The 18,000-nt window shown below is 39.1% G+C and overlaps 1 protein-coding gene across 11 annotated transcripts in view; it reads right to left on the bottom strand.

Annotated features, from left to right (window-relative positions):
• The window catches only part of LTBP1 (latent transforming growth factor beta binding protein 1), a 454,228-nt gene that overhangs the window by 201,486 nt on the left and 234,742 nt on the right, over positions 1 to 18,000 (bottom strand). For all 11 annotated transcript variants that reach the window (XM_031655059.1, XM_031655061.1, XM_021924743.2 and 8 more), the window contains 2 exons: positions 13,054 to 13,278; positions 11,589 to 11,863 (listed from right to left, as the gene is read on the bottom strand). In XM_031655059.1, coding sequence (XP_031510919.1) covers positions 11,589 to 11,863; positions 13,054 to 13,278 — 500 coding nt within the window. The remainder of the gene's footprint in view (positions 1 to 11,588; positions 11,864 to 13,053; positions 13,279 to 18,000) is intronic.

The raw sequence follows: 18,000 nt of genomic DNA, 5'->3' as shown, positions 1-18,000 counted from the left end.
GCTCAGAACTGTCATCTTCAAACACAGTGACCATAAAATCTTACCACTTTGCCAATATCAGAAGTAGCTCAGCATGCTTCTACTCTGAGCCGCTCCATAATTATTATTTTCAGTGCTTAATCCTATGTAGAAACAGGAGTCTAATTATTAATAGGTATATTATTTTAGTGAGCCCTAGAGGTATAAAATACGGTAATTTGATATTCCATGTCATGATAAAGGCATTTTTATTGCCCATAAAATGAAAAAATATAAAAGTCTTTGAGAGGAGGAGCTTAGGGAGAACCAATGAAGAAACACAGATTTGCTTCTCTTCAACAGGTCAGGCATTTTCATTGCCAATAAAATGAAAAGAAAAAGTCTGAGAGGAGGGGCTTAGGGAGAACCAATGAAGAAACACAGGCTTGCTTCTCTTAAACAGGTCAGGGCAGGTGGACACTTAAAGCTGACAGCCTCTTTGGTTCCCAGAAGACATCTGCCTGGGTAAAGACTGGATACTGGGCCGCACGAAGGGTAATGTCTGGGTCACAACCCATTCTCTGAAGTTCTAAGAATCTATATTTTGATTATCCTAATGTCCCAGCCCTACATTCTCAATCCAAGTAAAACGAGCAGTTCTCCTCTCCACTGGCAGGAGCCCAGTGACACGCAGACATGTTCTCTCTCACATGCGGTGTTTTTCCTCTCTGGATCTTACCCCTGTCTTTACTGAACTTTCTTGACTCCAGGCTAGAGGGCCCCTGCATGAAAGTCAATCTGGCAGAGGTTCCTGGAACAAGACCAGCAAACACTTAAGAGTTCCAGCACCTATCACTGAGATGTGTAGGACACCTTCGGTGATACCTTCAGCTGTTGACGCAGGTAAGGTTTGGCACGGATGGCTACAGAGAGCAGCCATTTTAGAGGCACAAGAGACAACCAGATTCACTAACACTCAATTAAATATTTCTTAGATCATGCCAAAGGAGTACTTGAGTGGGACACTGAAGAAAAGCCCAGATGGCATAGGAAGTGCCTGGTGTTAATGACTTATTCCACCTCAAGAAAGCCAAACTTCAGTAAATGCAATCAGCACACACTCCAACTGAGCTCTCTGCTCAGCAAAAAGACAGATGTCTAGTAGCCTCAGCCTCACCTTCCCCAGCCACTGCCCAGCAGCTCCTTCAAAAGAAGGCAGGCCACTGCACTGGTCCAAGATCACCTGGGAGGGCCCTATCCATAAGGGCGTGTGGCCTCAGGCAATGGGGAGGAAGAAAGAGCCACAATTCACCTCTGCCCTCTACTGACCCAGCCTGGCTCAGCTCCCCTTCCACACAAGGGAGATTGCATAAGTAAGATGCTTTACAACCATTTTTTTCTTTAGACTTCTAATATATTTACATAGTTTATGGACTCAGTTTAGAGAATAACCAGTGTGAAAAGTGTTACAATAATTCTGGCATTACTCTGTCATGATCAAACTAGGTTTTTTTTGTTTTTTTGTTTTTTGTTTTTAATCATAGATTTAGGCTTCATCCCAGTAATATTCGGGTTGTCAGGACAGAAGAGATACTGTGGAAATTCAAGAGCGGGTTTCTGAGCAGAACTCAATGTCTCAGCTCCCCTAAATGAACACCATTTCTCACCTCTGAGAAAAGATTTCCAAAGTGCCTATCTCATCTGCATCTACCCAACCATCTACCCATCTTTTTTCTCCCATGTGGAGCTGGCAGGCATCACATCTATTTCCCCAGCTTCTTACTGGCTTTTGTCCAGTGGAAACCAAGAAATACTTTTCTTTATTCAAAGTCCTGTGACAAAAGAATTGAAACTCTTAAAAAAAAAAAAAAAAAAACCAAGTAATTTCAGCCATGCAATTAGGATACTTTCCACCTCGATGAGCTCATATTTTCCTGTTAATTTCTCCATTAAGCTTATTTTTTTAAGTTTTTTAAAACAAAAGCTAAGGATATCCATTTGGCCCTTTAGAATGGGGGGTGTGTGTGTGTGTATGTGTGTGTTCCGGTGCTAAGCTTTAGAGCTTAGGATGTTACTGAACGCATCTGCCAAAAGAGACGTATCTTCAATTAAATAATCTTTTTCTCCAATGGCCCATTCTGTTTCCATTTTTCCTGTCCAAAGAGAACTGCTGGAACAACTTCTGGCATCTCTAATAGAATCCCAAACAGTTCTTGTGTCACTTTAACCCAATTTTGCCCTAGGGCTTATTATTTATATGACCAATAATTAAAGGAAATAAAGAGTTTTTCCAGTGGTATCAGGATTCCACATCAACTACTAGTCCTTTCCTTTCTTCCTAATCCACATAAAGTTTATTTTCTTCTGTAGAATATGTATTAAAGACCTTAATCTTAAAGTTTGTTTCTTACGGCTTTTAAAATCTTTTCTAAGAGTTTTATAGTTGCAAACTATAAAAGTGGGTTCATGTGTTATCTGATCATCTTTATCTGTGTTAGAGTGCTGTACTTAGAACATATTCTATATAAATTAATTAACTCAGGTATTTATATGTGAAATTTTCTGCTCTTTCAGCATTTTGAAATAGGAAATCTTGAAGCACCTGAATTTTCTGTCTCCCCTTATAATGCCTCTGTCTGATTACGTGGCAGGTTCCTGGGTTTAACAAAGAGCACAGGCTTGTGCAGCCAGACAATGGGCAGGTTCAGCATGGAAGCTGGACCCCGAACTCTACATTGCTATTCTAAATGCTTCCCATACAAGGCCTTTTCATACCATCTGGCATAACTAGGTCACTAAACGTTTGTTTCCAGCAATTGGGCAATCAATAAAACATGTTTGAGGCAATCAAAAAGTCAGATGCAAAATAAGCTTTGAATTTAGGTCACTGTTAAGAGAACCAATTTAAAAACAAAGGACACCCTTATACAATTGATTTTTATGTAAAAAGATAAATATATTTAATGTTCCTATGATGCAAAGATAGATTGGAGGGGTATTTTCTGAAACTTGGCCTCTCCTCAGAGATGATAACTACCATGGAAATGTTCGGGTTTTAAGCCTGTGAAAACATGAGATTACCCTGAAGTGGCTGGTAATTGTAACCACTGGAGTTGTAATTCTAACAGTCAGTGAGCAAACGCTTGCAAATGTTTTCAAATATATGTAGACTACCACAATTTACTCCAGGTAGCACAGAAACCTAACTCTGCCAAAATTAGGACCTGCCAACTACTTCATACTTGATTTATATTCAAGAAAACCATTCCTGTCTGTCACCCTATATAGTTCTATTAGACTAATTTCTGTTCTTTGAATATAGGAGATTTAGTGATGCCTATAGAGACTGCCTGTATAGACAGCCTGATTCACATAAAAATCAATGATTTATCTGATTGTTAAACATATTTTTAGAACTCTGAAATACTAAACGTAACTTTTTACAAAAACAAAACAATAGAAATGGTTTTTTCCCTATAGGTTGGCATTCTCCCGTCAAGGTGGGAAAACACTACAGAAACTTTTAACTCCATTATTCCTGCTCTTTTCTCATTATAATGCAATCCAAAGAAATTTCCTCTGTGGTCATGAATTTAACTATCATCAGCAAATCTATTCACTGATCACTGAATTTTCTCCATTAATTCTCTATCATTCCATCTCTAAAACAGCCTGGACTTCCTGACTGATAATTAAGAGTACACCCTTCCTAATATTAATCAAGGATGAGGCTGCTTGAAACAAAGATGTTAGTGCTCATCTTCTCACAATCCTCCCTGCCCTAAGGGTCAGGTAATCAATTCTAGTGAGCATTTATTTAGCTGATTTGTGAAGCAAGAAAATTCAAAATAGTCCCTTTCTTCATGATCTTTGTCTTTACAACAGCCTGTAAATGCAATCCTGATGCTTGATTCTTCACAAAATCCCCTATAGTCATCTCCTTTATTTTCAACTTGACTTCTTAGATTGGCCCTTGGTCATTTCACAAGGTCAATTTCTCTTCCTTGGCCTCAGGTCACCTCACACCCACCCAACACCTCTGTTAAACAGTTAAAAACTTTAAGTTTGTTTCTAAAAAGTCTCTAAATGTATTACAGTGAAAGCTTTTAAGTTCAGCTTTAAAGTATACTATTCTATTTCTAAGTCTAGGAAATTTTAACATTTTCCCCCTTCTTTCTAAAAAATTTTCAAATACACTGAGATATTCAAAGGATAACACAATGAACACCTATTTGCAAATGAACTGCTCAAGAATCAAGTTTGTGCTACTTGTGTGTAAAATACATCTGAAACCACGGGCAATACCTCAGATATGTTGCGGGTTCAGTTCCTGACCACTGCAATGAAGTGACTACCACAATGAAGTCAGTCACATGAATTTGTTGGGTTTCCCAGTGCAAATAAAAGTCATGTTTTCACTCTACTGTCATCTATTAAGTTTGCAGTTGCGCTATGCCTTAAAGTACATACCTTAATTTTAAAACACTTTATTGCTTTAAAAATGCTAATAATCATCTGAGCCTTCTGCGAGTCATAACCTTCTTGCCGGTGGAGGGTCTTGCCTTGATGTTGATGACTGTCAACTAATCAGGATGGGGGTTCCTGAGAGTTGCGGTGGCTGTGGCAATTTCTTAAAATAGACAACAATGAAGTCTGCAGCTTTGCCTGACTCTTCCTTTTACTAAATATTTCTCTGTAGCAAGTGATACTGTTTGATAGCATTTGACCCATGCTAGAACTTTCAAAATGAGTCAGTCCTCTTAAACCCCACTAATGCTTTATCAATTAAATTTATAGCGTATTCTAAATCCATTGTTGTCATTTCACAATGTTCACAGCATCTACATCAGGAGTCGATTTCATCTCACAAAACCACTTTCTTTGCTCATTCATAAGCAGCAGCTCCTCATCCATTCAAGTTTGAACATGAGATTGCAGCAGTTTGGTCATATCTTCGGGATCTACTTCTAACTTGAGTTCTCTTGCTATTTCCACCACATCTGTAGTGACTTCCTCCACTGAAATCCTGTATCCCTCAAAGTCATTCATAAGGGTTGGCTTTGACTTTTTCCAGTATCTAATTTAATTAAATATCTTCATTGCTGATATTTTGACCTCCTCATATGTATCATGAATGTTCCTAATGGCATCTAGAATGGCAAACCCTTTCCAGAAACCTCTTTATTTATTTTGCCCCGATCCACCAGAGGAATCATGATCTATGGCAGTGATAGCGTTAAAAAATATATTTCTTAAATAATAAGACTTAAAAGTCAAAACGACTCCTTGATCTATGGGCTACAGAATGGGTGTTGTGATTGCAGGCATGAAAACAACATTCATCTTTTTGTACATCTCCATCAGAGCTCTTGAGTGACCAGGTACACTGTCAATGAGCAGTAATATTTTGAAAGGAATCTTTTTTCCGAGCAGCAGGTCTCAACAGTGGTCTTAAAATCTTTAGTAAACTATGTTGCAAACACATGTGCTGTCATCCAGGCTTTGCTGTTCCCTTTATACAGCACAGGCAGAGTAGATTTAGTATAGTTCTTAAGGGCTCTAGAATTTTCAGAACAGCCTATGAGCATTGGCTGCAACTTAAAGTCACCAGCTGCATTAGCCCCTAACGAGAGAGCCAGCCTGTCCTCTGAAGCCAAGCAATGACTTTCTCTCTAGCTATGCAAGTCCTAGATGGTATCTTCTTCCAGTATAAGGCTGCCTAGTACAGCCACCTTTATCAATGACTTTCTGGACAACTTGCTGCAGCTTCTGCATCAGCACTTGCTGCTTCACCTTGTACTTTTGTGGTATGCAGATAGCTTCTTTCTTTAAACCTCATGAACCAACCATTACTAGCTTCAGATTCTTCTTCTGCAACTTCCTCACCTCTCCAAGTCTTCAGAGAATTGAAGAGAGTTAGGACCTAGCTCTGGATTAAGCTTCGGCTGAAGGGAATGTTGGTGGTTCTAGACCTCTCTCAAACATTCTCCGTATTAGCAACAAGGCTGTTTTACTTTCTTATCATTCATGTACTCTCTGGAGTAGCACTTTTAATTTCCTTCAAGAACTTTTCCTTTGAATTCACAACTTGGCTAACTGAGGCAAAGGCCTAGCTTTTGGCTTATTTTGGCTTTCAACATGCCCTCCTCACTAAGGTTAATCATTTTTAGCCTCTGATTTAAAACCAGAGATGTGGCCAGGCTCGGTGGCTCAGGCCTGTAGTCCCAGCACTTTGGGAGGCCGAGGAGGGTGTATCACGAGGTCAGGAGATCAAGACCATCCTGGCTAACATGGTGAAACTCCATCCCTACTAAAAATACAAAAACTAGCCGGGCGTGGTGGCGGGCACCTGTTTTCCTAGCTACTCAGGAGGCTGAGGCAGGAGAATGGCATGAACCCAGGAGGCAGAGCTTGCAGTGAGCCGAGATCGTGTCACTGCACTCCAGCCTGGGCAACAGAGCAAGATTCTGTCTCAATAAATAAATAAATAAATAAATAAATAAATAAATAAAGTGAGAGATGTGTGAGTCTTCCACTTGAACACTTAAAGGCCATTGTAGTATTATTAATTAGCCTAATTTCAATATTGTTGTGTTTCAGCCAATAGGGATGACTGAAGAGAGGGCAAGAGATGGGGGAACAGCCAGTTGGTAGAGCAGTCAGAGAATACACATTTATCAATTAAGTTTGTCATCTTATATGGGTGTGCTTTGTGATGCCCCGAAACAATTACAATAGTAACGAAAATCACTTATTACACATCTGCATAACAGATATAACAATGAAAAGGTCCTGAAATATTGCAAAAATTACCAACATGTGACAGAGACACAAAGTGAGAACCTGCTGTCAGAAAAACTTGCTTGCCAATAAGCAGGGTTGCCATAAGCTTCATTCAATTTGTAAAAGACACAAAGAGCTAAGTGAGGTGCAATAAAACAAAGTGTGCCTGTAAATTATGAACATCATGGAATTTCACCCCTAAAACTTTCAGCATTCATCTATTAAGAATAAGGACATTTTCCTGCTGGGTGCAGTGGCTCACGCCTGTAATTCTAGCACTTTGGGAGGCCGAGGCGGGTGGATCACCTGAAGTCAGGAGTTCAAGACCAGCCTGGGCAACATAGTGAAACCCCGTCTCTACTAAAAATACAAAAATTAGCTGGGTGTGGTGGTGCATGCCTGCAACTTCAGCTACTCAGGAGGCTGAGGCAGGAGAATCCCTTGAACCAGGGAGGCGGAGATTGCAGTGAGCTGAGATCACACCACTGCATTCCAGTTTGGGCCACAGAGTGAGACTCTGCCTCAAAAAAAACAAACAAAAAAGAATAAAGACATTTTCCTACATAATTGCAATACCATTATCACACATAAGAAAACTAATAATGCCAAAATATCATCTAATGACATTTCCCAGGGTTTGAATGTGTCCCCCACAGTTCATGTGTTAGAAACTTAATCCCCTGAAAGCGACAGTGTTAGGAGTACAGGACCTAATAAGAGGGTCTTCCCTCATGAATGCATTAATGGCATTATCTTGGGAGTGGGTTAGTTATCACCAGAGTGGGCTTGTTATGAAAGCAAGTTCAGCCCCGTTTTGCTCTCTCGTGTTCTCTTGTCCTTCTGCTATGGGATGACTTAGTAAGGAGGCCCTGGTCACATGCTGGCACCTTGATATTGAACTTCACAGCCTCTAAAACAGTGAGAAATAAATGTCTTTTCTTTATAGATTACCCAGTCTGTGGCATTCTGTTACAGCAACACAAAACGGACTAACACAGAGCTCACGTCCAAATTTCCCCAACTATTCCCAAAATCTCTTAGATCTGGCTTTTTTTTTAAATCAAGATTTAATTAAGGTGAATATATTATACTTATTTTTTGTGTCTCTGTAGTCTCTTTCTACAAACATCATCTCACTTTCTTTTACACTCTGGTTTTTTTTTTTTTTTTTTTTTAAAGAAACCAGGCAATAATGCCCTATATTGTAAATGTCTGATTGTTTTTTCTGTCTGAGTGTGATGTTTTTAACTTGTTTCTTTACCCTTTGTATTCCCTATAAACTTGGGGTTAAGTCTAAGGGTTTGATTAGATTCAGGTTAGATATATTTGGCAAGAATGCTTCATAGGTAATTCTGCAAACTCTATACTGTCTCACAGCAGGAGGCACATAGGTCAGACTGCCCCACTATTAATGATGCTGAGTTGACCACTTGGTCAAAGGGGCTTCCTGACACGCTGACCTTGCCAGCAAGTCATTTATACTGCACTATGCCTCAGATTTAAGAGGCTTAATATTTGCGCAAGAGCCTGCCAAGAATCCTAAGCTATTTTACTTCTCTGATCTCTTCTGACAGCTCTTCCTTGCCCATTTCTTGTACTGTTCTCTTTCCTCTGTTTAATTACTCTCCCTTTCTGCTCTGTGAGCTTGGTTTCCTCATCAATCATCCATTTTCCTCCACCATCCAAACAGTTCTGAAATTCTACTCTACAAAGCTTTCCTGAATTTAAATACATTGATCACAGTTCATCTTGAGTTATCAATCCCATGTTTACTACCTAATTATTAGACTGTGCCACAGAAACAAGGGCTATCTCTGTCAAATTTATTTTGTATATGACCTCTCATAGCAATATATACACATAGATGTTTATTGGTAACTGTTGCATTAAAAGTCTCAATGGTTGACATTTGCAACTAATAAGAGGGCTCCACTGAGCAAACAATAGTGAGCATTTATCCAGGGTTTTGTTTTTGTTTTTGATTTTCTGCCATTTAAAATCTACCTATAACTCCTGATTATAGCTACGTTTGCAAACCAACCACAGCAAGAAAGCACAAATGTTTTCAAACTCCTTTGTAGGATTGTAGGATACACCTAAACACTATTGATTATTTGTCAGTAATGTATTTTTTAAATGCCTGGTTCACCCTAATTGCACAAATTAATTGGGCAGCCTTTGGCATCCAGCAACATTCCTCATGAACAGGAAGACCAATAAATATATACTGAGAATGCTTTCCAAAAAATAGGTCTTATTTTGAAGCTGTGTATGAGTGAATACACATGCAAAATGAATTAAGAATTGAGATCACTGTCTGGATCTTTTAGACCAAAAGTCAGAGATGTATGCAGATAAGACAAAAGTATCCCGCTGAGTTTTAATTATTTGGGTAATTCCATCAATTAGCCAATTCATTTCAATTGTATACTCTAGGCTTACAAGTCAATAGTATCTTTTCATCTTTTCTTGTCAGCAATCACCTAATATTGTACAAGAATAACAAGTTTGTTATGCCTCATTTTCTTGCTTTTTATCATCTGTGTTCCAACTTGGAAACGGGGAGGAAGGTACTGGGCACACAATTTTAAAAAGATCTGCTTTTTCCTTTCTCCCTGACCAACCTAAGCTGGAATGACTAAACAATGCAAATGGCACCAAATTTGCCCTCCCTCTCCAAGAGCAGTTCAGTGCAAAGCTGTGAAGTGTATAAAGTTTATCTTCAGCCCCACTGTCTTTGTCAAAACCTACCCTCAGCATAAACATTGTCTTTACTTTTAAGCTACATTTAAATTGATGGTGTTCCTTCTCCCAAAAGCATTTGCAAAACTGGGGAATGAAAAGCCACGTTAGGTCCCCTGTAGTCGCATTTCAGGTGTCCACAGGCCAATGAGGGCTGTGTTTGTGGGATCGATGCTGTCCCTGTCTTACTGAAAGCGCATGATATAAAACAGTCATGGTAGATGGTTGCTTAAGTTTGACTCTATCTTGATAAATATTCTCTAAGCTAATATTTGCATAGTTCTATAATATTTGCAAAGCAGGGCTCACAATTATCTTGATTAATCTTAACAAAGTCTCATGAGCCCCATGTCTTATCTCTACTTTGCAGATAAGGAAGCTGCTTCCCTCCTACCAAGTGCTGGGCTTACAGCTCTAATCAAGGTCTTACAACTCCACAAGGATGCTCTTTCCATTCCCACACGCTGCCTTCCATTCAGGTCTACAATCTTCCCTCCTTCTCCTAGAAGAAAGGTGACAATCCTACCATTGATTTAGTACCTAAAAGTGTTTCCCAGGTGTCTAAAGCAGGGACAATTAGTTCTATTACCCCCAAGTATTTCACATGCATATATACACACACACGATATATTTTTAATATTCAAGACATAGCAGAGGAATAATAATAAATGTATCTCATCTAGTCTTCTCACGAAGGGTTTAAACCATAACCAAAAGACAGGAGGGAAACCACAGAACGAAGCCTCCATCATTATCACATAATGGAGTGCACGAACCAACACTTTTAGGTTATCTTCACCATGCACATTCAATGATAAGTTTTAAAGAAAATTTTGCCTTTTTCTCACTTTATGATATAAATATAGGCCTAAAGTTATACTTCAAGCAACTCCTGCACTATACCTTGCAATTTATGATTTTTTTTTTCCTTCTTTTGAGACTGAGTCTTGCTCTTGTCACCCAGGCTGGAGTGCAGTGGTGTGATCTCAACTCACTACAACCTCCACCTCCCATGCTCAAGCGATTCTCCTGCCTCAGCCTCCCAAGTAGCTGGGATTACAGGTGCCTGTCACCACACCTGGCTAATTTTTGCATTTTTAGTATAGATGGGGTTTCATCATGTTGGCCAGGCTGGTCTTAAACTCCTGACCTCAGGTGATCCACCCGCCTCAGCCTCCCAAAATGCTAGGATTACAGGCATAAGCCACCGCACCTGGCCTGAATTTTTATAAGAAAATAAAAGATAACATGAAATATTACTTCCTGTCAAAGATGACATGAATTATTATTGCACAATGAATTCAAAACTCATGAACAAAACTATTGCAAAAGGCAAAAATATTTTCAAGCATCTTTGCGGAATATATATTCTATACCATATCTCATGCCTGACACATGTTTTATACACAGATCATCCTAACTGAAAAAATAGAAACAGGTAATCATGGACTTCCAGAAACATCTTTGGAAGCCAGGCACGGTAGCTCATGCCTGTAATCCCAGCACTGTGGGAGGACGAGGTGGGTAGACCACTTGAGGTCAGGAGTTCAAGACCAGCCTGGCCAACACGGTGAAACCCCGTTTCTACTAAAAATAAAAACATTAGCCGAGAGTGGTGGCATGTGCCTGTAATCCCAGCTACTTGAGAGGCTGAGGCAGGAGAATCACTTGAAGCTGGGAGGTGGAGGTTGTAGTGAGCCAAGACTGTGCCATTGCACTCCAGCCTGTGCAACAGAGTGAGACTCCAACTCAATCAATCAATCAATCAATAAACAAATGAATAAATGTATTCTGTACATCAGGGACTGGCAAGTTTTTTCTGTAAAAAGACACACAGTAAATATTTTAGGTTCTGCAGACCATGTGTTCTCACTGGAACTATTTAATTCTGCAGTCATAGCATGAAAATGGGCATAGACAATATGTAAATGAATGAGTGTGGCTATGAGTGTGGCAATAAAACTTTATTTACAAAAATATGGCCACAAGTCATAGTTTGTTAAAGCCTTTTTTATAAAAAACATTTTTATCAAGTCTGGCTTTCTTGTTAAAATGATACCATATCTGTAACACATTACTAAAGCAGGCTTGGTGATGATGCTTACCTGTGACCCAATGGTTTCCTGGAAGCACCGGCCAAGCTGTGTCTTAGCAGCCACGGGGTAGACGTGAGGAATGACCTGCTGGTGGGAGTATGTGGAATGTATGGTCTGGGTCTTCTGGACAGGAAGCCCTTGGTAAGAGACTTGGGATTGGCCTGGTTGAGCTTCTTTTGTCTTTTGGCCTGTTGGGCCATCGATTCTTGAAACCTGATGTATCTGGACGGAGGCCTCAGGCGGATGTTTCACATGGATATTGACTATGTTAGGAGGAAATTTCACTAAAACAGATTGAGAGGAAAACTTGTTAGTCCTGAATAACTAACAGGCAAACCAAAAGTTTTAAAACATGAAAGTAAATTTTATAAACACACATGCACACATATTTATATAATGTGCAGCACTTTGCTGCATAGCCATCAAAATTCTTAAGGGCACATGCAAAATAAAAATTAAGCCTGAATTTATATTTTTTAAAATTTGAAATTATAGAGAGAAATTAAAACTTTTAACAGTAACATATTCATGAGACTAAAATATTCTTTTCCAAAGTCATAAAGCTGTGAAATGCATCCTGCTTGTTCTAAGCAGATACATTTTATCAAATGTTCATCAGAAAGATCAAGCATTTGATTAGTTTTGAATTTCTCATACAATTTCTATCATAAAAATTTTAGGATTTACATTTTTCTATTAAAAGAAAAAACCCAATTTTACAAGACACAATTCTCTTACCCTTAAACAATAGAGTACCTGTTATTTTTGTGCTTCTTGTAACATACACACACACAAAATACCAAAGTGCATTATTTTTTATCTATAACAAGCTACGTTCTACAGCTTTCAAACAAAAATCTCATCTCCTGATGCAAGGATTCATGTTTTAAAAAATTAGAGCCAGTAAACTCCTATGACCCCCTTTTCAAAAGTGTGCATTTATAAAAATGCCAGGTTTAAAAGGATGAATTCGTCATAGAATTTTTGAGCTCCAAGTGACCTAGTTTACTTTCCTCTACAAATGAACAAATTGAAGTCCAGTGAGGTTAAATGATCGTTTACAACTGAAACCAAGCATTCTTTAATTACGAAGTTCACCAGCAGGTACTGTGCGATCCACTAGCTTATTAATGCTGTAAGGGCCAGAACACTGTCTTGTTCATCTTCCCGTTTCCCAGGCCTTGTCAGAACAGTGCCATGCACATTTATTAGCTCTTGGTGGTAAGAGTCACTAGAGAAAAATGGGCTCCTTTTTATTTTCTTTTTTCCTAGATACCAATTCTCTATGGCCTAGAAAGAACTGCAGCTACATACCTGGGCCCACATTCTGTCTCTACTGCCATTTCTCAGGCCACAAATCATGTACTCCTTTCTGTTTCAATACCACCCCCGGCCATCTGCAGATCCTTGACTTCTATGTGGGTTTGGCAGGTTAACAGAGGTCTGGCAAATGGGCAGAAAGAAAAAAGCTTACCTTTGACTCCTTGCTGGCTAGTCACGGTCAGAGGCAAGGTATGCGTAGAATGGATGACATGCGTCCCCAACGCCTTGCCTGGCTGCTGGGAATGCTGATAAAGTTTAGGCACGCTGGCACCGTGGACTGGGATCTGACAAAGCTTTCCTGTGAAATTTGGAGGGCACTGACATTTGTCCCTTGAACTGCACTGGCCACCATTCATACATGGTAGATGGCAAATGACTGAAAGGGAAAAGAGAAAAAGTGGAGAGTCTGTTAGTCTCTCAGAGGCTAAGGAATGATCAACCAACAAAACGTGCAAAACACACAGCCCATTATAGGCATCAGAGTCCCACGAACTTTAGAAATGGTAAACAGAGGAGTAAACTCACTATGCCAAAAGTAGTCTCTGTTACTCACTACTTTTTTCTTTCCATCTTAAGTCATTTAACTCTTTAATAGCTTGTAATTTTTCTCCCTCCAACAATGGAAAGAAAAGTTCATAGGAAAAGATTAGTATATACAGTAGCCACTCAGGATTATTGTCTATCACCATGCCATTTTAAGTACCATTTGCAATCCATAATTATTTCATTAACTGACTCCCTACATGATAAACTCCTCAAGAACAAGTGGTATGTATGGCCTGGTAGTGTATATGGCCTGGTAACCTTAATATCCTTGACACCTAGAAAAATGTCTGGCATACAATGGACATTAAATAAATATTTGCTCACCTCATTCTCCAGGATGTGATTATAACGCATTGCAAGCCTGTATCAAAACATCTTGTGTACCCCATAAATATATATACCTACTGTGCACCCACAAAAAATTAAAAATTACATATATTTGCTCAAAGAATAAACAAAGAAACAAATGACAGTAATAAAAATAATATTTGTTGAAATTTTTCTCTATTTAAGACACTAAATGCTACCCAGAACAAATAAGTAGAATAGTTTGAATCATACTTTACAGGAATTTGCAATCTTGTGTAACAAGATCTCAGTGAAGCCCAAAATTAGTCTGGAATTAACTTATTTAGAATACTGAAAGATAACAGGACAGACTGGGCAAATAATTTTAAGAGGAGTTATTACTCTGGCTATTTTAGCTTATGGTCAACCTCTTTATCACTAATGAATTCTTCCTGTCAGCCTTTAAACATCACAGATTTCCAGTAGCTTAGACAATATTATAATAAAAGCCCCTCAGCTCCATTTCATTCCAGCTTCCACCCTCTTTAAATCCTCTCCTCCGTAACTAAACTTTCCACCATAATTGTCTGTTGACTTCTCAATGTGCTACAATCTATCTTGGGCCAGTTTATGTTTTCCCTGCCCCTCCTCTACACAAAAGCTATTCTTACTAGGGTCATGAACGGTTTCCACGTTTCTAAACCCAATGGATGGATTTCAGTCTTCCCTTGGTTTCCAGGACACCTCACTTACCTATTTTGCTCCTTCTTCCCGCCTATTCCATCTTAACATTCTTTGCAGACTCTGTTCTCTTTACTTGTTCTTTATATACTGATGTGTGTTAAGGTTTGGTTTTGAAGTCTTCTTTACTGACTCTACACACTCTTTCTCTATGATTTCATTCTATCATATACTGATGTCACCCAAATTTTTATTTCCTGGTCAAAGCTTTCTTCCAAGCTTCAAACTGTCTACAACTATATGTCACCATGCATGTATTTCATAGGCACCTCAAATTCACAATGTCCAAAATTGAACTCATTGTCTTCCCTCCAATACCTCCATCCACCAAGTGATCCTTAAGAAAAACCTGGGTGCTGCTCCCTCATTTTATCTACTCAAACATCTGATCCTGGAAGTCCTCCCTCCTGGACATTCACCAAAGATGTCAACTTTTTGCCCATTACAGGGATCCTCTGCAACCTCATCACTTAGGAATCTTACCTCATTCTCCACAATACAGCTACATAGAACTTAATTCAGTTCCTCAGTGTGCTCTCACCCTTCCAGATCTTTATCCACACTGAGTCCTCTGCCTGGAACATTCTTTCCATCTGGCCCCCGTCAACTACCTGATTCCTATGTATCTTTCAGACTCTGCCTGAACCTCACTTCTAGAAGCATTCCCATTGCCCCTCATCTAGGCTTGACACTTATCTTCTTGCTTCCACGAATCTGATTCACTATCCATCATTCCATGCATCTTACAGCATTGCAATCAACTGACTACTTCTCTGTATGCCTCACTCAACCAGAGCTCTGTGAGGTCGGAAAGTTACCTTGTTATGTTTTACTGCTAGCACATAGCCCAATGTCTAGAAGAAATGCTAAAAAAAAAAAAAAAAAATACCAGAAAATACTGAATGAGGGCAGGGATAGATTTATACCTATCACTCTGTAAAATGCCATTCTTGGTGGTATAGAAGATTCAGTCCCTGCCCATCTAGGACTTAAAATCTAAATGGAGAAAATAAATAGCACATAAATAAAAATACAGATCAGCAAATAAGCGGTAACTGGAAAGTATGAAATATAAATCCTTTGGAACTGCAGAGAGGAGAAAAGACATTTCTAGGAAGTCAAAATAGACTTCACAGAAGAGATCATTCAGGATAAGTTTTTCAAACTGGTGAAGATTCAGACAACATCAAAAAGTGCATTTTAGGAAGACAATGTGTAGAAAGGAGGGGTGGTGGGCATACTTGGGAGATAATGAGTAAACCTATGTTGTTGAAACTACGGGTTCTTGAGGGAAGGGAAGAGATCAGGTAATAAATTCGAAGAAGGAGGCTTGTGTCAGACAAAGGAAGTTATTACAGGCTTGATAAGGGCTTTGGATTTTATTCTGTAATCAGTAAGTTATTTTGGAGGCTTCAAGCGGAGGATTAAGTAAAGCTGCAAGAGTGTTCCAGGAAGATTACTCCGGTGATGGTATGCGGGATTAGCTGGAAAGGAGAGAGAGTACAGTGGGAAAGTCAGTTAGGAAACTATTATAACAATTGAAATCCATATAATTAGGATGATAGCAACAGGAACTAAAAGAAACATGCAGGAACATAAGGCTGGAGGGAAAATCAGTAAAACTTGATGATGGGTACAGGAGGAACAAGGAAGAGGGGAGAAAGTGGAGGAGGAAGGACAGAGTTGGAAAAATTATAAAGGTGACAACCCAGAAACTTTCTTCAGGGTGTAGACTGCAGATCAAGTCAAAACTCCCCATGCTGGATGGGGTCTGAAAAATATTTGCACTAGTGCTCAATCTACTCTGTGAGGTCTTGGGTAAGAAAAGAGAAAGTCAAAGCTGACTCCAAGATCGAATCAATGACTTCGAAACTCTCAGTTCAATTCTGAATTGATTTTCTACACCACAGCTTGGCTACACTGGACAGGCTCAGTGTGTAACGGGTAAAGCAAAGGGAGCTAGGCCAAGCTTTAAATGTACTACATATAATCTATAACTGGAATACAGGCACTCCTCACTTGGTATGGTTCCAATACGCGTGAATTTCCGTTATCATACTTTAGTTAAATAATACCAGTCCCCCAACAATGTGGTTCAGACTTCAGTTACCACGGTATACTAACTGAGTAACTGCAGGAAATACAAACCTCACTGCTAGCTCTTTAGTTCGCAAATCATGATGTGAATAACAGATGTGGACCACGACCAGTGACGAATCATGTCACTTCTTTCAAAGCCTGCTGGTGATTGGTCCCTGCACATCCCGTATTCAGTTCAGGCACAAACAGCAAAGCAGAGAGTTCTGCTGTCTCCTCATCTCAGAGGGATAAAAATCACGGGACATTTTACACAAGTGGATAATCGAAAGACAGTATGAGCCAACAAAAAAGAAAGTGCAGCAAAGAAATACGAAGTGACGATACTGGACGAGAAATTGGAAGGCGGCTGTAAAATGAACAGGATGAAGATTCCCAAGGGGATTAACATTAAAGGAACTCTCAGCTACTTCACAACTTTGGATCAGCTTCCAACATTTTGGCCAAACTCAAAAAGGAGTACAATGGTTCACAAAAGAAAAGAAATGCTCTATATCATAAGCTATATAATGAAAAACAAACATGTTGAAATTATTCCCAAGTTTTACTCAAAGAAATAAAACATTTTAACTCTCAATGTTTCTAACATTTTAAATTATCAAGTACTAAATAAATATTAGCTGTACTATTTTTTCGATTTTCCTATATATTAATAACCTACACTAAAATATTTTTAATGCTCTGGCAAAAAATTCTTAAGGTCATACAACTCATTATTTTTTAATTGATTATTAAGATGCAAAGTGAGGGCTCCCTATAATCAATCTATACTAGAATATAATGTGTGTATCTGTGTACACATACATATATATGTGTCTGTGTGTATGTGTATATATATATTTTATATAATACATATATAATATATATATATGTATATGAAACACCATCTTTTTTTTTTTTTTTTGAGACAGAGTCTCACTCTATCACCCAGGCTGGAGTGCAGTGGCGCCGTCTCGGCTCACTGAAAGCTCCACCTCCTGGGTTCATGCCATTCTCCTGCCTCAGCCTCCCGGGGTAGCTGGGACTACAGGTACCCGCCACGACGCTGGCTAATTTTTTGTATTTTTAGTAGAGACGGGGTTTCACCGTGTTAGCCAGGATGGTCTTGATCTCCTGACCTTGTGATCCGCCTGCCTTGGCCTCTCAAAGTGCTGGGATTACAGGTGTGAGCCACCACGCCCGGCCAACACCACCTTTTTTAAACAAAGAAACAGTAACCAATAGACTTTTACAAGGTATTTCCAGTATCAATAGTAGACTCTGAAATCTATCATGAACTTAATTAGTTTCATTTAAATCTACCTTTAAACCCCTGAGATAACTTCCATACAGCTGTTTCATATACTAGCATACGTGGATATAGCAATAATCCCTAAACTCCAACAACCCTGGTCTCTCTGGTTATAAAGGAAATGGTTTCTGCTTG

The sequence above is a fragment of the Papio anubis genome, chromosome 14, assembly GCF_008728515.1.
Source record: "Papio anubis isolate 15944 chromosome 14, Panubis1.0, whole genome shotgun sequence".
NCBI lineage: Eukaryota > Metazoa > Chordata > Mammalia > Primates > Cercopithecidae > Papio > Papio anubis.
Note: the sequence above shows the minus strand (reverse complement) of the source record. Positions and strands in the feature narration are given on the sequence as shown.